At 32.9% G+C, this 20,251-nt stretch overlaps 1 protein-coding gene and 1 non-coding gene across 8 annotated transcripts in view; both read left to right on the plus strand.

The window, feature by feature from the left end:
- The window catches only part of SCN1A (sodium voltage-gated channel alpha subunit 1), an 82,474-nt gene that overhangs the window by 40,021 nt on the left and 22,202 nt on the right, over positions 1-20,251 (plus strand). For all 7 annotated transcript variants that reach the window (XM_069471914.1, XM_069471888.1, XM_069471898.1 and 4 more), the window contains exons 17-18: positions 17,579-17,699; positions 19,768-19,922. In XM_069471914.1, coding sequence (XP_069328015.1) covers positions 17,579-17,699; positions 19,768-19,922 — 276 coding nt within the window. The remainder of the gene's footprint in view (positions 1-17,578; positions 17,700-19,767; positions 19,923-20,251) is intronic.
- Positions 16,441-16,544, plus strand: LOC138388125 (small nucleolar RNA U13). Its single transcript, XR_011234083.1, has one exon. It is a non-coding gene; the product is annotated as a small nucleolar RNA U13 (small nucleolar RNA).

A 20,251-nucleotide genomic window follows, 5' to 3' on the forward strand; every position in this document is an offset into this window, starting at 1 on the left:
GTAAGGGCACCAACCCTATAGATTAGGGCCCCACCCTTATGACTTCATTTAATCTTTATCACTGTTTCACAGGCTGTATTTCCAAATTCAGTCACTTTGAAGGTTAGAGCTTCAACATATGAATTTGAGGGGACACAATTCAATCCAGAGAAACCTACTTAAAAATATTAAGTTAAAACTCTACTGGATATATAAGATAATTCAAAGGAAATCTAGAACCAAGCCTTTACTTCCCATTTAATGTTTAGAAGTCTCAAAAGAGTAGGGTGCCCACCCTTTAGGTTACATAGTCTAACTATTTTAAAGGATATAATATAGAAAAGACATTTTGTTAGGCATACAGTTCTATTATATATCACCATGTCTGTTGCATTTTGATAGTTGTCTGCATAAGATACCACAGGCATGTGACATTTTTTTGCATTATTGAATATGTCCCTTTAAAGATGTTTTAAGCATTTATAATGAATCTCTGAATAATCTAGGTCATCTTCCGCTTTATGGAGTAGGGGGCTAATATTAGAGTTATAGAAGGTGCTGCCTTGACCCTGGCCGTAGGGCTTCTTAGGTAATTCAGGTTTGTGTAATGAGAGAAGCAGCGGGGATATAGTACAGAGACATTATGGTAGATAGATCCTGGTCACGTTTCTCATGTCCATGGAAATAGATTCAGGAAAAAAAATGATAGATTGCTTTTGTAAAACTTTATGGAATTTTTTCAAGATTTTTAATTTGAGTATTATATCAGTTTAAACTTTGTTCATTAAAAGACCTGGGTTTTGCTAAGGAACCAGATGGAGGGCAATGTTTTGAAAGATTTTTGTCTTCATATTTCTAAAGTTGGTTCTGGACTTCTGTTTAAATAAATTTAATAATTTATTTAATTTATTTTAAATTTATTTTAAATATTTTAAAATTTATTCTAAATATTAATTTAATAAATTAATTTAATTTTCTTTTTCTTGGATCTTTAGACCTACATTTAATATTTGATGGGTAATAAGAGCTAGTACATACTAACTGTTAACTTAAAAACGGCAGGGGGGGAGGACCTATTTTATTACAAAGACCATCCGTAACAAATATTTTTTCTGCAAAAATTTGACATGATTTATACTGTTACTGTTTTTTTTTTTTTTTATTGATCAGGGCTGAAAGGAACACTAACCTCTTCTGAAGTGTCTATCCACTGAACCACTAGAGGCAGTTCTGGGTCTTTACGTCTTATGACATTTTATGTCTTGGAACATTGCATTAATTGAAATTTTAAATGTTAGGATAATAAAAACTGAGATAATTTAATGCAGTGTTTCTCAAATTGTGAGTCATGGCCCAGTTGGAGTTGAGAAACCTATTTAATGGACAAGTATTTTTTTTATTTTAATGAAATAGAATAGATTACATCAAGAGCACATTGCATGTTGTAGGGAGAAGTACTGGTAAATGAAGCTTTTACTGCTTGTGCTGAACTTTAATGAATTGTTTGCCTAATTAGAGTACACCCTCTTGGTCCCTGGGTGTAAAGCCAGAAGTTCAGGAGTCCTTAAGTTTCAGAAACACTGTATCAGCTCTTTAAAGGTAGTGCACTGTAAGGAAGCCTTCCCCACCCCCAGACAGAACAAATAGCTTTCTTTTTTGGTTCCCAGAGATGTAAAGCATAGAGCACAGCTAATAAATAATGCATACTCTCAACTTATGCATCTTACAAAGTACTGAAATATTTTAGGATAGCTACTTATATGCACGTATGTCTCTCCTTTTATGTCCTGACCTACTTATACATGTTTGAGAAAAAGCAGACACTCAGATCAAACTTTCCAGCTCATTCAACTCTTCTTCATAGAACCATTTTAAAGGATGTTCATTGTCACACTTGCTCTGATGAGAGTGTACGTGAAAATATATTTTTATTTCCCATGATTCTGGACCCCATTTTTCTTGGGATTCAATTGAGTTAGATTTTGTTGTTTTTGTTTTTGTTAGTGATGTTACCTTCTCAATTTATACTGTACTCTAAGAAAGTGATATTAATAATCCCTCATCCTCTTCATATGAACTGCCATTGAAATGCGTGTGTATCTCATCCAGCTGAAATTTTTAAAATTAAATATTGAAACTTCTATTCATCCCCTAAATAATGCATTTCAATTTCTTTCATTCATTTTTGGATCAGACTATTCTTTAATATTCTTTTATAGATTACCATATTGCCTCAAATTTCCTGGCACTTTCACTTCATCGTTTCTTCCTTTTTGATCAGAAATAAACCCACACAAAATTGTTTCTCCTCATTGCTTCATCAGTTTTATATTGTAGTTTGTTCATCAAAGCAAGGCAGAATTTATGAGAGGTTCTGCTTTTAGAGAAATGAAACTGACAGCAGATGCCCCAAAAGATGAGGACTCTTTATTCTCCATTAGGAATGCAGCCTATGGTATATTAGAGTAATCTCATCATTTTGGTTCTTCCTGTGTTAGCCTTTATTCTTTTCACCTATTTTCATTTATTCAGTAGTTACCAAGTGTCAAGGGGACTGGTTAATGGGGAACACTAATAAGCCATAAACTATGATTCAGGTAGTATGACTTTCAACCTTTAAATATGAATTTTCATACTGGGACATACCTTATTGACTCAAAAATGTTATCTTTCATGGCCTCTATTGTACCTGTTCCATTTGAATGTGTTACTGTTTTCATTCCCAAATTTCAATAATGACCTGTATTTCAATATGGACCAGGTTTTTTTTTTATTTTAATGAAATAGAATAGATTATCTAAAGAGAAGATTGCATGTTGTAGGGAGCAGTACTGGTAAATGAAGCTTTTACTGCTTGTGCTGAACTTTAATGAATTATTTGTCTAATTAGAGTACACCCTCTTGGTCCCTGGATGTAGAGCCAGAAGTTCAGGAGTTCTTAAGTTTCAGAAACACTGTATCAGCTCTTTGAAGGTAGTGGTAAGGAAAATAGGTCATTATAGTACACCAGAAATTATATTAATGCCTCAGGTTAAAATTACAAATTGGCATTATTATCCATATTCTGATCATTTGTTTTTAGACATGTAAGGCTATAGTTACAATATTGTTGGTGAAAGATTATACTCTGGAGTCAGATACTGGTTTATATAATTCCATTTAGCTATATACTGTGTGATCTTACCTGTCTAATCCTCAATTTCCTCATCTCAAAAATGGGAATATTGTTACCTACTGCATTCTTTTTTGGGAACATTAAATAAGATAACCTGAAGGACTTAGCACAGTGCCTGGCATATAGTAAGTATTCAATTAATTGTCATTATCATTATTGTTACCAGTTGCATTCCCAACCACACTGTTTAGTTAGTTTTCTTACCAAAATTACTAGTAACATATTCCACTTTTTTTTCTTGTTTGCTTTTTGTCCTCTGTAATAAATTGTTTTATAAGGTAATCTGGGGATAATGATAAATTTTATATTTTCTGTTTAATTTTAAAATTGTTTTGATTAAATTCTTAATATGGTAAACTCCTTAAAATATTTAAAAAAATTATTTTTCTGAAGGGCATCCCAATCAGAAAATGTAAATATGCAAAAACCTAAAGACATGAAGCATAGGGTCTGTTTAGAAACAATTAGCAGTTTGAAATTGCTGGGGAATAATATCACAGGAGGTGAGGCTAAAGGTGTAGGGAAGGGGCAAGTAGTCTCAGTCTCCAGGAAACTAAGAATAGACTGATGTGAAGAGACATGGTAAGGTTGAAACTCATATTTACATATTTATAACCCTATATCAGGGGTGTAGTCACACATTACTGTCCTCTATTCTAGAACAAACTTAGTGGAAGTCTTTATGACACTTTCCTCCTATCAATTTCCAAATAAAGAAAAGGCAAGGAATGGGTCACATTTCATCATCTCTTTAAGTCCCAAGAGACCTCAACCAAGTACATCGAAATAACTTGAGGAATTGTTTTTAAAACCTCAGAAAGTGTCTTGACTCATACAACAGTAAGAATAATGATCAGCTAGAAATGTAGGTTTCTACTGAACATTAATAATAAAGAATGGTGGCTTGGACAGATTTGGAGAGCCATGAAAGCTAGGCAGAACTGCTGAGACTATGTAAAATATAATGTAAAATCCTGTCTCCCCAATTAAAAAGTGAGTTTCTTTGGTTACGGATAATATTTTATGGGATTTTTATCCTCTAAAGCACTTACCACCATATTGGGTACCTATTATTAAGTGTCCAATAATTTTTTGAGTTTTGGTTGATTTATATAAATACTAGACTAAGAGTCAAGTAGCCTTTACTATAGGCAAATTGCTAATTCTATATTACCCGGTTTCCTAATTTATTAAATGAGGACATCTGTTCTATAATGCTTATAGGAATGTTATAAGGATCTAAAAGCAGTTTGGATGTTAAAAGTACTCAAAAGTATAAGGTGATATTAGCAAAATTATTCTTGTAGTTTCTTTTAAATAGATACTTTTTAAATGAACTAAATTATTAAAATTATACCTCTATGAAATAAAAAAATAACACATTACTAAAGTAATTAAAAAAAATTTTTAAAAGAAAAAAGTAGACTTGTTTTTGCAATTTGTGAACTTCAGAGTAATGAGTAAAAATGTCGTTTTGGTCCTTGTAATTCAGGTCATGTTAATGACAGATATCGTTTGTTGAGCATTATCAAGAACAAAGCTCTATTTGTAGGGCTTTACACATATTGTCTCGTTTAATCTTCATACCATAAGATAGATGTTATTACTCCAATCTCACAGATGAGGAAAAACCATATTTTGAACAAATGAACACTTGCTGAAGTCACACACATAATAAGTGGTTGATCTTGGACTAGAATCCAGAGTCTGTGCTCTTACTGCTACTCTAAATCTTCTCAATAATTTCTGAAAAGGTACTTTCTATAGCATTTCTTTGAAATAAACGACACTGTTTATTGAAGAACTAAGTATAGGTGTCAACTATAGATTTGTTGTTAAGTAGCCATTCCTCCTCACTGGGCATTAGTTAGTAGCATAGCCAGGAGTGTGTGACTCCTCTTGCCCAACCCTGAAAGGTGGTCTTCCTTCCCTACTGGCCTGCACTTTATGCTGATCTGTTTCTGCCTCCCACACTGACCTGGAAGTCTAATTCTACTTAGAGAGCACTTAGTCTCCCAGACTATGGATACTCAAGGTTGTGCTTAAGGAGCACATCCTTCTGATTTTAATACTGCCTGGAAGAGTCTGACAAATCATTAGGAAGCACTTCTGTGATGCATCATTAGATTACCAGGTCTGTGAGAACAGGAAAACACTAACCATGTCTTACCTTAAGTCCACATCACATACAACATATTTATTAAATGAACGAATAAATGAGTGATGAGCAGTTACTTCTAGATTTCAGTTTGTTTTCCCAGTTATATCACCCATGTTTAAAAAAATGTACTTGCTGCTTTGCTGATATTTTTCCATTTAATACTTTTATCCTTACTATATATGGGTTAAGGAATATATGACAACTTTCAGCCTAAGCACATGATCTGTATGAAATGGTAGCTACTCTCCATGGAGAGTACCACCCTCTAACCATGGAAACCCAAGCTCCCTCTCCCTGTATCTAATGGATTACCAGGGACTACCAAGTCTACCTATCCTCGTCCACTTCTCTGCATCCCTACTCAGACCATCATCTCTCAGTGTTATTGCTACAGCCCCGCAATGGGTCTCCCACATTACTAGTCTAGTCCATACACAACAATAGGAGCTCTTTCTAAAAGGCAAATCTGATCATAACTCTCTCCTCCCTAACCTTTTGGGAGTTGCTCATTGCTCACAGGATAGAGTCTATCCAACTTAACAAGGCTACAAGTCCCTGCACAAACTGGCCACCAATGACCTCATCAAATCTTGTGAAATAATATGCCCCACCCCTTCCCACCCAGCTACACTGATCTTTTGTTTCCTGATCTGCATGCTTTATCAGTTCTCATCTTTATACCTGTTCTCTCTGTCAGGAATACTCTCTTACTCCATACTGCTTCACCTGACTCATCCTTCTGGCCCCAATTGTCCCCTTCTTCTACTCTGTCCTTCCTAGACTGAGCTAGATGGTGCTCTCAATATACCCTACAGGAATGTATCACAGTGTGTGGCCATTATTTGCTTATCCCTACTTTCTATCTGTCTGACTGTGAACCCATGGGAGCAGGTACTAAGACTACTATATTCACTATTTTATTTTTTTAGGACCTAGTATTGATGCCTGGCACATACTAGTATTTATAAATATCAGAAATTACACCTATTACAAATTACATAATACTGTGATGAAAACTATTACCATTTATCAAGTAAGCACATGCCAAATATTTTTCATTTGTTTCCTTGTTTGATCCTTAAAACAACCATGTGAAGTAAGGACCATTTTACAAATTAGAAACCTAAAGTTTAAGGAGGTCAAGATAATTGCCTAAAGCCCATAAAACCATAAAACTGGTAATTGTGATTCAAACCCAAGTTTGACCCTCAAAACAATACTTCTAACCTTTTCATTGTACAGTTATATAGTTTCCTTACCCAGTAGACACTTATTAAACATGTTATCATTTAATGTTAAAAATTAATGTTAAAAGAACATTAGAAAGACTCTATGCTCAATTCAGCAAAAATGAATTTAACAATGGAAATTACTCGTTTGATTTGCAATTTTGGTTTCTAACTTGAGAATTATAAATGCAATTTTGCAGAATTATTTTTGTTTCCTTTCCAACTTTTTTGCATTATAATGCTTTTCTGTTGGACCAATATGTAATGAGATGTTATGTTTCTTTTGTTCCTTTATAACTAATCATTAATACAAAAAGTTCATGTTTGACATTTGTTACAGCAGAATTCAAAGTAGATATTAGAGCTCTTAATATATTCCTCCATCTTCACCTTTACACTGGGCAAGTGTTTGACTAATTAATAGGAACAATTAATAATTAGTAAATATGAAAATCCACTGAAGATTGTCCTTCCAACATACAGCTTGATGAAGAAATCAACTGAGAATGATGTGGGAATTAATGAGTTAATATTTGAGTTTTCTAGCTGCCCTGTGGAACTGCTAAATCTCAGTACAGTGTATTTTCCTTTGATGTTATATTGTTGCTTTGTTGAAAGTCTTTAATAGAGATGATTTTAATTTTTAATATGCATAGTGTACATTGGAAATATTTGCTAGTGCACAATGTGCACAATGAAATATTAATACTAATATTTTTGAGGTTGTAGAGCACCTAATTTATGTATGATTTAGCATCTATATGTGCATGATATATGTGCGTGTACACCTGTATATATGTAAAGCAATACTAAAATGCTCATCTTTAAAATAGTACCTGTCCAGCTTTAAAAATGAGTACTTGAAATAATATTCTTTATTTGTTACATTTCAATGTATATATTATGTATATTATATACACATATATAATTTATTATAATTAATATATATTTATTGTGTATATATGTATATTATGTATCATATGTATATTATATATAATATATACAAAATATATATAGTATGTGTATATTATCACACACACACATTCTGTATCCTTTTGACCCTTAAATTCCAGATTTATTTATATCACTTATAAATTGAACTATTAAATTATATAAATAAGTTCCCCTTAAGAAACCAAGTGTAAAACTAAAAGCATAAACATTCTAAGATCAAGTTAGAGAACAAGAGATAAGCATTTAATCATTTACTCTCAAAGAAATATTGTGGAGTGGTTTGTTTGCTCTGCTTTGTTTTGCTTCACCCTCAAGGTCAAAATCATTTGCTATAGTAAAGAACATTTTTTAAAAGCAAGAAATGTTGCAATAATCCACTGAGGAGGAAAAATGCTCTTACCATCAAGTTTGTAGTTATTAAGTGGTTATTGAATGCCCTAATGTATAAGGCAAAGTGGATGCTTCAGATACAATGCGGTCTCTCCATTCTCTCAGCTTGCATAAGTCAGCCTGCCAAAAATATATGAATAATACAAATCAGTGTATAAGTGTATAATTTAGCTGTTGAGAGTCATATGTGAAAATATACTTATTTTCAAATGAACTAGCCCATTGGGAAATTAGTAAATTAAAGGGTGATTAGTGACTTAATAAATATTAAAATGCATTTTTAAAATATTCCGTTAATCTTGAAAACAGTGAGAATCAATTGCTTTATTATATGAATGGTGAATTTCAAAATAAAATTAATTTTGATCTAAGAACGAAAAGGAAAAATAAATTAGTCTCATTTATTTTTAAATCAGTAAAAGTGAGAATATTTTAGTTTTGCTTTTTACCTATTTTGTAAATATTTTATCTGAATTCATATTTCATGTTCTAATGTAGAGATGGACTCTTCCCATACATCTAAAGAGCTCTTCCTTCTCTTTTTGAGTATTAATATTATTATCCCAATCAAATAAAGAACTGAGCCACTTCCTCTTTTATTTCAACAATGAGAAATATAAAAATATATTGATAAAAATATACTGGTTTTTAGGGTTTTAATACCACTTAGCCTGTGATAAAATGTAAAGAAAAAATTAAATAAGGACACTGAAAATTTAAATAACATAAATAAGAAAAGTAAATGCATTATTGCTGCACATTATCTCAAAAATCATATCAACAGAGAATTTTTATTTTCAAGTGTCCATGGGATATTTATATAAATTAACCATATACTGGAGCTCAAAGTAGAGGTCAAAGTAAACTCCATAAATTTAAGAAAGCAGACTTTATATAGGGCTATCTGATCACAATGCAGTTAACCCTGAAATTAATAATAAATTGACTGAAAGAATTTCAACCACTTGAAAATTAAGAAATTTCCTCTCAAACAAATATTGAATTAAGGGACAAATAAAATACATAAATAGCTGTTTCAGTTATAAGAAGATTTTATGTCAAAATCTATGGAATAGGACCAAGCTGTTATTGAATGTCTTAATATTGCCAAGAATGATTAAGAAAGCATAAAAGAACATAACAAATATCTTAATTTGAAAAATTTTAACAGCAACAACAAAATAAAGGGAATATAAATATAGAGAGAAATTAATAAATGATCAATGTAGCAGATATTAGTATAACAGTTTCTAGGGGAAAAAAATCAGTAAGACACACACACTTTGATGTGGCAGGCAGGATTCTAAAGTGGCCTCAGGGGCCTTTGCTCTTGCACAATTCCCACCCCATGAGTGTGGTTGGAACCTGTGAATATGATGAGATATCACCCTGTGATTACATTATGTTTATGGCAAAAGAGAGATGATGCTGGGTGGACCTGACTTAATCAGGTAAAACCTTTAAGAGCAGAGCATTTTCTCCCACTGTCACACAGAGAAAGTCAGAAAGCTATAATCTGGCTGGCCCAGAAAAAAGCAAACACCTATGCTGTAAACTGCATACAGCAGCCATGTGGCAAGCGACCAAGAGAGCCTCTAGTTGCTGAGAGTCGTCCTTGGCCATGAGCTAACAGAAAAGTAGGGAGCTCAGTCTCATAGCTACAAGGAAATGAACTCTGCCAACAATAGTAAGCTTGGAAGAAGATTCTGAGCCCTAGATGAGAACTGCTCTTGCAGCCAACACCTTAACAGCATCCCAGTGAGACCCTGAGCAGAGAATGAAATGCAAGACTTCTGACCTACAGAAACCGTGAGATTGTGAATTTCTGTTGTTGTAAACTACTTAGAGCATGGTAATTTGTGACACAGCAATAAAAACTAATATGTTTGGCAAATAATACTTGTTAAAACTCAAATGATTTTCTATGTATAAAGAGAAATTACAATCTAATAAAAACACTAACACTTCAATAGAAAAATAGACAAAAGAGACAACTTATGGAAGAAAAAACACAATTGGAAGACAAACCTTAAGAATGATTACCCTTAAATATAATCAAATAAATTAATATTAAAATAATTATAATATTCTTTCTACTCTTCAATTTGACCAATTAAAAAGAAGGGGGAAAAAAGCAGCCCATGAAAAGGACAAAGAAAACAGGTAAATTATGCATTATGCTGGTGCAGTGGGTCCATGAGACCAATACTTAACACAAATATCAGAACATGGTATCTTCCAATAAATGTTGAGTAATTGAGTATTGCACATAGAGCTAATAGGAAAATGAAATTAAAAGCTCAGCTATCTATGGATGATTGCTTTGTTTCTAAGATGGGAATAGCTATTACTTCTTCTTGTTCAGAGATGATCACAGGATTTTTCTAGCCACAGACCAGACATCTGTTACCTGTGCAAACCCAGTAGCCACACCCACTCTGAGCTCTCGCATCACCTTTTCTCCTCCTGAGTCTGGATCTGCTCCCTGCATTGCCTTCTCCTAGATTTGGGGGATTTTTTCCTCCTAGCACCTTGATTCCATTGAAACTCATGTTACTAATTCTGTATAATCTTTCCTATAATCACCATACATTTTTTTCTTCCATTTAATATCTTCTTTTAAAATTTAGGCATGCATTTTCCCAAGTTTTGTTTCTATTATGTTTTTTCAATATATTGTTTTAATTTTTTAAATGTATGTATTTATTTATTTAGAGGCAGGGTCTTGCTATGCTGCCCAGGCTGCCCTTGAACTCTTGGGCTCAAATGATCCTCTGGCCTCAGTGTCCCAAGTGGATGGGGCTATATGCTGTTTTTCAATACTTTTTAACAATTTGTCCTTGTAAACACATTCTTTCATGCACCATGCATACGCAAATTAGATGGTATGGAACTTGCCTGCTTGGCCTTCCCCTCCTTCTTAAGACTGAAGCCTAGATCTCTGCAGAACATAGACTAGAAACCCCTCTTCTGTAATAAGACAGATATTCATCTTTCATTGAAAGATATATAGGGAACATTTGTATAATTGTTGATTGGAATGTACTTGTGTAGTTCATCACTGGCAAAAGTGTTGTGTCTAAATTCTAAACTGCATTAATGACTAAACATGTAATATTTTATAAAAGTTAAATGTTTAAGCTTCATCTTGGTGCCTTTCTTTCTTGTTTTTATTAATTTACTATCATCTTCAAGTGAAAAGGTCTCAGTGCCTTTTTCAATTAATGTTTTTATTTATTTGAATCTATTTATTACTTATTAGGATTATTTATTTAATTGATTTATTTTTAATTTATTTATTAATGTTCCTTAGCACAGCATTCAAAACTTTTTTTTACATGTTTTGGCTAGTAATACTTCAGTTGCTTCTGTATTTATTTTGTTTTGTTTTTTCTTTTTCACACTAATGCTCATTTATTTACATTATATATGAATTTCTAGAAAAGCCCTAATGTTTCTCTCTGGTTAGCATAATTTATCTAGAGTAGATTCACTGACATGAGCCCAGTTGCCTGTAGTTTGATCTTTCTAATATTCACTTGTCACATTATCTGGTTATCTGATGCTAGTATGATTTGAACATGGGGGAAAGGTCCCCTCACCATTGTCAGAATCAAGGTGTATCACAGGGATTGGCTACAATGTGGCTTACCAGATTTCCTTTGCAAAATGTTGATTTAAGAAATAGAGCTTAAGCCAAATATGAATACTGCTTTTTTAAATCTAATTTTTAATCATATTCTATTCCTGAAAGGGATATAAACTTCTCCAGATCCCAAACATTTAATCTTCCTATTTATTTCAAATGACACATATTTAGATTAAAAATGTCACTTTAGGCCACTTGTTCTAGCATGGGTTCATTGTTTAGAGTACTACATCATCTCTTTAGCATGAACCACAACTGTAATTCATCACCTATGATGCCAGTTTAGATTTTTCCAAAGGGGACAAAGATCTTAAAGAGTCTCATAAAGCAACCTGAATTCAGCGTTTTCCCAGGAATTTATATTTCTACCTCTTTTTAAAATAGTTATTCACACCTAATTTTACAATTTTTTAGTGTATGTGTATACTTGTGAGAAATTTATCTTTATTAAATTTATTCAATTATTTCAACTTAGTTTCTATGAATACAACTTTCTTTTAGTATTTTTTTAATTTCCTGTGAGTTAAAGTAAAATCTTACCAAAAATTTTATAATTGCTTGCCCTTAAGTAATTCATTTTTTAAATTATGTAAGATTACATAATTACATTAATTTAAATGGTATAAATTGATTTAAAACTAAACATAGCTTATTTTTGACAAGCATATAATTCATGTAGCAAAAGCAGAAGTATACAGGTGTACTACAGAGTAGCCAACCATCTAAGCATTTTTTGGCACATCAAGGGCATCAGTCATTGTGTTTTACAGAGAAAATTCTAAGCAGAAGCTGGATCACTCTCACCATATATAAAAATTATCTCAAGATGTAGTAAAGAGTTAAATGTAATACCCAAAACTATAAAAAATTAGAATAAAACCTAGGGAAAACTATCCCTGACATTGGCTTAGGTAAAGAATTTATGACTACAACTCCAAAAGCAAATACAACAAAACCAAAAATAAATAAACAAGACACACTAAAAAGCCTCTACATAACAGAAAACATAATCATCAAATAGACAACCTATGGAATGGGAGATAATATTCCCAAGCTATACATCTGACAAAGACCTAATGTCCAGAATCTATAAGGAACTCAAACAAATCATCAAGAAAAAACAAAGAACCCCATTAAAAAGTAAGCAAAAGACACGAACAGATGTTTTTCTAAAGAAGAGAAACAAATGGCCAAGAAACATAAGAAAAAAATGCTCAGCCTCATTAATCATTAGGGAAATGCAAATCAAAACCACAGTGAGATGCTACCTTACCCCTGTAGGAAGGGCCATTTGTAAAAAGTGAAAAAACAATAGGTGTTGGCCCGGTTGCAGTGAAAAGAGAACACTTATACACTGTTGGTGGGAATGTAAATTAGTATAACCTCTATGGAAAACAGTATGGAGAGTCCTCAAAGAACTAAAAGTCATTCTACTGTTCAATCCAGCAATCCCACTGCTGGGTATCCACCTGAAGGAAAAGAAGTTATTTTATTAAAACAGACACCTGCACCCATATGTTCATCATAGCACAATTCAGTATTGCAAAGATATGGAACCAACCTAAGTCTCCATTAACCAATGAGTAGATAAAGAAAATACAGTATATATACACCACAAAATACTACCCAGCCATCCAAAAGAATGAAATAGTGTCTTTGTAGCAACTTGGATGGAACTGGATGCCATTATTCTAAGTGAAGTAACACAGGGACAAAGACTCAAACACTGCATATTCTTACTTACGTGTGGTAGCTAAGCAATGGGTATGCACGGTCCTGCAGTGAGACTTAACAGACAGTGGAGACTCAGAAGGGGGAGGGGAGGTGTACACCATTCAGGTGACAGGTATATTAAAAGTGTAGACATTTCTACTATACAATTCAGCCATGTAACAAAAAAACACTTATACCCCCAAATCTTTTACATAAAAAAATAGAATGAAGGTAGTTTATAATAAAAAGCAATATATGCCCTAACAGTAGCGCATATAAAGTGTTGAGGAGGGTTTAGATAAGTGAGCAATTATTATTATTCCACAATGATGGGAAAAAATAATCACTGTCAGCAAAAGCCAGAGAACATTAAGAAATTTACCTTGGTAAGTGCAGCTTCTACCTGTGAAAGATGGATTTGGGAGATTTGGGAGAAATGTGAAATTGGAGACAAAATCTTCATCTGCCAGTAATGTCTGATACAGAGATATTCATCCATCCATTTATTCACCACATATTATTGGGCATTTACCATATGCCAAGCTTTGTGGTCCACAAACGTCTAAGTTAGATGAGGCTAGGATGAGGCCTTTTTTATTTATATTTTTTTATTTATAACTCTTCAAAGAAAAGGTGACGAAAATGAACAGAAAGTTCATAGGAATTTGGAAGATAGGGCTGAGAAAAGAGTTCTTTCAGATGTAAAATTAAGTAAACTTGACTTTTGATTAATGTTTGAAATACGTGAGAATAAGCCAGGAGATTTTGAGTTTAGGTGCTGAATGAGTGATTGTGAACAACCAGAATCAGGAACTTGTTAAAGGAGCAGGTTCAGGACAGGAAAAAGAAGTAATTGCTTTAATTGAGAGCATATTGAGTTTGAGTACCATTCAACACACCTCTGTTTTCCTATAGTAGTTCAGACAGACTGTAGAATATACTTGTATATTAAGAAGTGTTTAAGAGTTAATTTGTAAACATGCCAAGGATCACTTGCCTAGACCTGAGAGCTTCCCAAGAGTAGATATTCCAGTGGAATACCTACAAAGGCATTTAATCATCTTTTAAATCATCCTAAAATATCTAAAATATAGATTGATTCCCAACTGTATGTATTGAAGGGAAAGTATACTTAGAAGTATGTTAACTGGTAATGTATCACAAAGTTGAATTATAAAACAAGAACAACTAATTTTAAAGAATGTTCATAAAGTTGACTATATTGGCAATAGCACCCTCATCTGGAGAGAGTCTGATCGCAGTAAAACCTAGGGCAACTTTGTATATTAAAAAGGGAACAACTTATTTGTCATCATCCAGGCAAGATACAGCAGGGGAAGCTATTTAAGAAGGCAATCAGTAGGTATGAAATACATTAGTTTTATATTATTTTAGATTCACATTTATTTACCTTAAGACTCACAGTTGCTGACTGAAAAACTGAAATCTAGGTGATTAATAATTATATTTAGTAATGGATACAAAGTTTGATATGAATCTTAATATTTGTATTTTGGCACTACGTGTGAAGAATTGTGTTAAGCAAAAAGTAGATTTGTCCAAAATTTTTAAAGACTTTATAAGTAGTATTTTTAAAATTTTTTTTTTGTGAGTTAAAGTAATATCATACCCAAGGATTTTATTATTGCTTGCCCTTAAGTTATTATTATGATATTTGCTTTTTAACAAGCATATAATCAGGTTGACAAAATTATCATAAACAAAAATTAAATATAAGTCATGTCTATACTACCAAAAGTTAGCTTGTTGAAGCTGGTGAAATAATTTCTATGAAGATACTAAATATTTATATCACATAAAATATCATTATTGGTTTGTGATATGAATGGGTGGAGTTTTTTGGTTTGTTTTGCTTTTCACTTCAGGATTAAATTGTAGATTCTCTTCATTTATTAGGCTCATCTTGTTTTTTTTGTCTATAGACTATTTTCACGTTTAACTTGATGGAAGAATTATAAGTGTGTGAGCTCATTGTTTCTTTTGTTTCAGAAACCATGTGGCTGCATAGAAGACAGAGCATGGTCTTTGGGCTCAAAAATAATTATTTAAAATCTTGGCTTTCTCATTTACTAGTTATATGATGTTAGACAAGTTACTTAACCTGAGGCTTAGTCTCATTCATCTCTAAAATGAGAACAACATTATCCACCTCACAGAATTAAAGTGTTAGAATTAATGCAATAATGAGTAAAAAGTGTCTAATGCAACACCAGGCAACATAGTAGGGGGTCACACTATGTAGCTATAATATCACAGATTAACATTGTATCCATCCATTTGTGACTTTGATTATCTTTGGCTTTGCCATTAATGTTTTACAATTTGGAGAAGTAGCACTGCTCACCAATTCCTTGATCTACAGCCTACCCCTGGTCCCTGTTTGCCTATAAAGTAGTCTTCAAGCAACAGAAAAGTAATTCATCAACATTTATTAATAATATATTTTAAATGTAAGCTAACTTAAGGTTCACAGAGTCTTATAATATTCATAACAGCCACTATATTCTTAAAGAATTGTTCATAAACTACAAGTATTTACAAATATTTGCTCACGTACTTACAAGTAGTAGTAAGTTTACCTCATCTAACATTTAGTAGAGAGGGTAGAGTTTGTGTGTGCCTAAATTGCATGCTAACTATTACATTGTTCAGTTTGCATTTTTGATGTTACGTTCCTATTGTGTTGTATCCTTATTACACAAAATTGGTTTAATAATTCAAAAGAATAAAATTTGAATGAAAATAACATGAACTTAAAACTCAGCTTATCTTTGTGAATTGGGACTGTAATGTAAAAACATCAGAAAAACTGTAAGTCTGCACATATTTTAAGAAAAAGCAATTCTATAAGTGTGACCATCTTACGTAAGCAGCCTAACAATAAATGTCAAAATAAGAAATAGGAAGATGAATATCTGAAAATTGAATCTTATTGAACTGTTGAACTATTTGCCTTCTTCACAGAATGTCATTTTGGAAACGTGTCTTTTTGGTTCTTGGAATTTCAAACAAAATAGTCACCACTCAGATGTCTTTTTCTTAGAATGAGTAAAAAACAATGCTTTGATTGATCAAATGAATAAATGTTTTCACTTAAAGGCAGAATAAAAATCAGTCCTTCAGAGGTATCATTAAAAGTAATGCTCCTCATAAGAAAGCAAATATTATGATCCTTTTGTAATTCATAAGCATGATGATTGGGTGTTCCTTCACATGTATGAGATGTGCCTCCCTCAATCTTTGTTACAATATAGGTACATTACCCCTCTGATGTGAAAAAATATATATTATGACTGGCAAGAAAGCAAAATTAGCTATTGGCAATATTTTATTATTAAATGACATAGCTGAATTAATTAATGAATTAATTACTCTCACCAAAAATTTAAAAGCCAGTTGGCTGGTTTTCAGGAAAAATATTCATGATTTGTTCCTATCTTAGTGAGTTAAATTAATATTTTCTATTATCTCTGCCATTCTTGTCTTCTCAGAACTCTAGAAAAAGAAATGTGTGTCCCATAACTATTGTCAAAATATAAGGGCTATTGTTAACTGGATTTCCTCCTTTCAGTTTCACATGGCATATTAACCATTATTTGTTGGGGCAAACTGAATTTTCCCACACATTATTTATTTATCTCAGTTTACAAGATTTCAGGCTCTAAAATATTTTCCAGAAATTTAAATTGTTTATTTAATATGTTTAAGGTTATTTATTTTTTTACCTATTTCATAACAATTTCTCTCCAAAGAACACATGAAATGTACAAATATTAATATATTTATATAAAATAACTCTAAAAACCTTAACCATGAATATTAGTAACATGAGTGAAAACAACATAGTATTTGTTCACAAGTAAGACATCGTTAAGGAAATGTATGAAGTCAAACATTAAAATGCAGAATAAGCTAATGACATTATTTCCTTCTAAAGTAAGGATTCTCTTCTTGTTCCCCTTGCCTTCCTCCTTCTCCTCTTTCTCCCCCTCCCTCTCTCTTCTTCTCCTGCTTCTCTAAGCCACAGGACAGTGTTTTGCTCAGTATGTTGTTGCTGATGGCCATTTGTAACATCAAACATAGTAATGTGATCTCATACCTACATTGTGAATCATGGTGAAGGAGTTAACATAGACACAGTGATTTTCTTATTTCCTCTTCTTATTCAATCCCTCTTTTGCACTAAACTTAAAATCTCTTTACCTCAAGGAGCACGCAGAATTAGTTCATAGTAATAATCCTTTCTCAGTGGGCCACTTATTACCAGAATTAAAGGGGTTTACTCTTTATGTCCATCTCACGTACAGAAACTTAATGAAAGCAGTAGCTCGTCGGAAGGTAGCACGGTGGACATTGGCGCACCTGCAGAGGAACAGCCTGTTGTGGAACCCGAAGAAACCCTTGAGCCTGAAGCCTGTTTCACGGAAGGTAAAGAAATAACTTTCAGAGCACAGCTTTTTTAGCTATTGGTCACCAAAAATAGATTACTTGTAATAAAATAGAAGTTTGTAGTAGATCTACTTCAATTATCTCCAATATGTGGACAGGGAAAAGGGATTTAAAATCTAGTGTTGTGCTTCGATTATCTGTGCCCATTACGTGAAGGACTCATGAAAATGAAGGAAAAAAAAATGTTTTAATGCAATCAAAACTTGTGACTAAGTTTTATAGTTTAACATTTTTAAAAAAAGTGATTTCATAATAAGTTGGCATTTTAAACACTAGATAAAATTCTCATACACAGTATCTACCTTAAAAGTAACTTTCTAACTGTTAAAACTAAATGAATTGCAAATGCTAAATCATGTTTTTTCATGAAGACATCGTTTTCCAATACTTATTGGATGAAAAAGGAAATAAGCACTGCCTTGGATACCTGATACCTAAACAGCAGCTAGTTGAGCCTTGTGCAATATGGATAATAAGTATAAGAGATATGTTTTTCCTGTAAGTGGTGTTTACCATGGTCTGGTCTCCTTGGGATTTTGAGTTTCGGGGGTAAGAATATATTTTCATATTTTCTATTTGCTATTCTTTTCCTCATAGGCCTAATATATCTTCAGTCTTTCTGTATTCTCTATATAAATTATATACATTACTCAAAGTCCTTCTCAAAACTACTTTCATCTGACCATGGTGAAAGAGCTTCTTATTCCTCTGAACAGCTTTGGCAAATATATCTATCTAATTCACTTGATATATAATCACATATTACCTTGTGAAAACTCTTCTCTATTGAACTGTTGTATGTGTTTCTACTGTCTACCTTCTTTCCTTTTCCTCCCTTATGCCATTCCTTAGGACCTTCCTTTCTTCTTTCCTTGGTTCGTTTCTTCCTCTATTCCTTTCCTTCCTTTATTTCTCTCCTTTTTCTTCCAACATACCTGCCTTTCTCTTTTCTTTTTTTCTTTTTGCCTCAGAACAGGGTTCCAGTGCTTATATCTTTTTTATTTTTGTTTTTGAAAATCTGAATTTCTTATAATATTCTTGGGGGCAAGGTACATGTTCTGAACTTTTTAAAAAGTATCTTCCATGGTGCTTACAAAGGTACTCAGAGATATCTGTTGATTTAATTTGGATGTCAGAGCAAGTGAAAGCAGTGTTTGAGGAAGTCAATGACAAATCAAAGCAGAATCCTGCAAATCACATTTTAGTGGACTAAATTAATTTTGAAAATTACATAATCCCTTCTGGGAGCACCACAAAAAAATCTAAACAGTAACAAACCCAGCATTGTTGGAAGAGATCTACATTATTACTCTACGTCCTCCATAAAAGGGAAGATTTCTGTTTATTATTATTTTCCATTTTGAAGTCCTTTTCTGAGGACTTTTCTAAAGTGACTTCGAGTGCAACAGGATGATATAGTATAGATCAAAGCTACTTCACATTTTTTTTTTTGTCATTCACAAAGTTTTTCTTAGATCATAACACTGTGAGGCAGAAAAGATATTATTATCTAGGGAACCATTTAAAGAGGCCAAATAGGCCGGGCATGATGGCTCACACCTGTAATCCTAGCACTCTGGGCTGAGGTGGGAGGATCACTTGAGGTCAGGAGTTTGAGACCAGCCAGAGCAAGAGCAAGACCCCCCTCACCCCCCAATCCCGTCTCTACAAAAAATAGAAAAAATTAGCTGGGTGTGGTAGCACACTCCTGTAGTCCCAGCTACTCAGGAGGTTGAGGCAGGAGGATCACTTGAGTTCAGTAGTCTGAGGTTACTGTGAACTAGGCTGATGCCACAGTACTCTAGCCTAGGTGACAGAGTGAGATTCTGTCTTAAAAAAATAAAAATAAAAAATGATAAAGAGGCCAAATAATTCCACAACTTCACACAGCTGATGAATGTGGTCTTAATACTCCAGCTTAGAGATTTATCCTAGCAAGATAGAGATGGCAATAGTAATAAAAAGATGAAACAGGGACACACCAAAGAATATTACAGAAGCACCAAAAGTTATTTTATCTACTTCTCTTTGAACATTATACCTGCAGGCTGTGTACAAAGATTCAAATGTTGTCAAATCAGTGTGGAAGAAGGGAGAGGAAAACAATGGTGGAACCTGAGAAGAACATGTTTCCGAATAGTTGAACATAACTGGTTTGAAACCTTCATTGTTTTCATGATTCTCCTTAGCAGCGGTGCTCTGGTGAGTGAATATTAAGCAAAGGTGCTACACCACTAATTTTTAGAATCTTCTAATACTGATGGCTTATTAAAGCTTTCTGTTTCATAGTCTTAGTGTCTAACAAATTTTAATTGCCCCACTTTGTGTCTTCCAGACTATAGACTTAATGTATAACTATATATTTATAGATTTACTTTTACTACGTATACAAACATTTCTAATAAGCTAATTATTTTTGCTTACTATTAAGTATTCCAGAAAACTTAGACATTCAACTTATTCATTATAACTAAAAAGTGTGAATATTCAATTACTAATAGCTTAATAAGAAAATAAGCATGGCAACCACA

Source organism: Eulemur rufifrons, chromosome 1 (genome assembly GCF_041146395.1).
Source record: "Eulemur rufifrons isolate Redbay chromosome 1, OSU_ERuf_1, whole genome shotgun sequence".
In the NCBI taxonomy this organism is placed as follows: domain Eukaryota; kingdom Metazoa; phylum Chordata; class Mammalia; order Primates; family Lemuridae; genus Eulemur; species Eulemur rufifrons.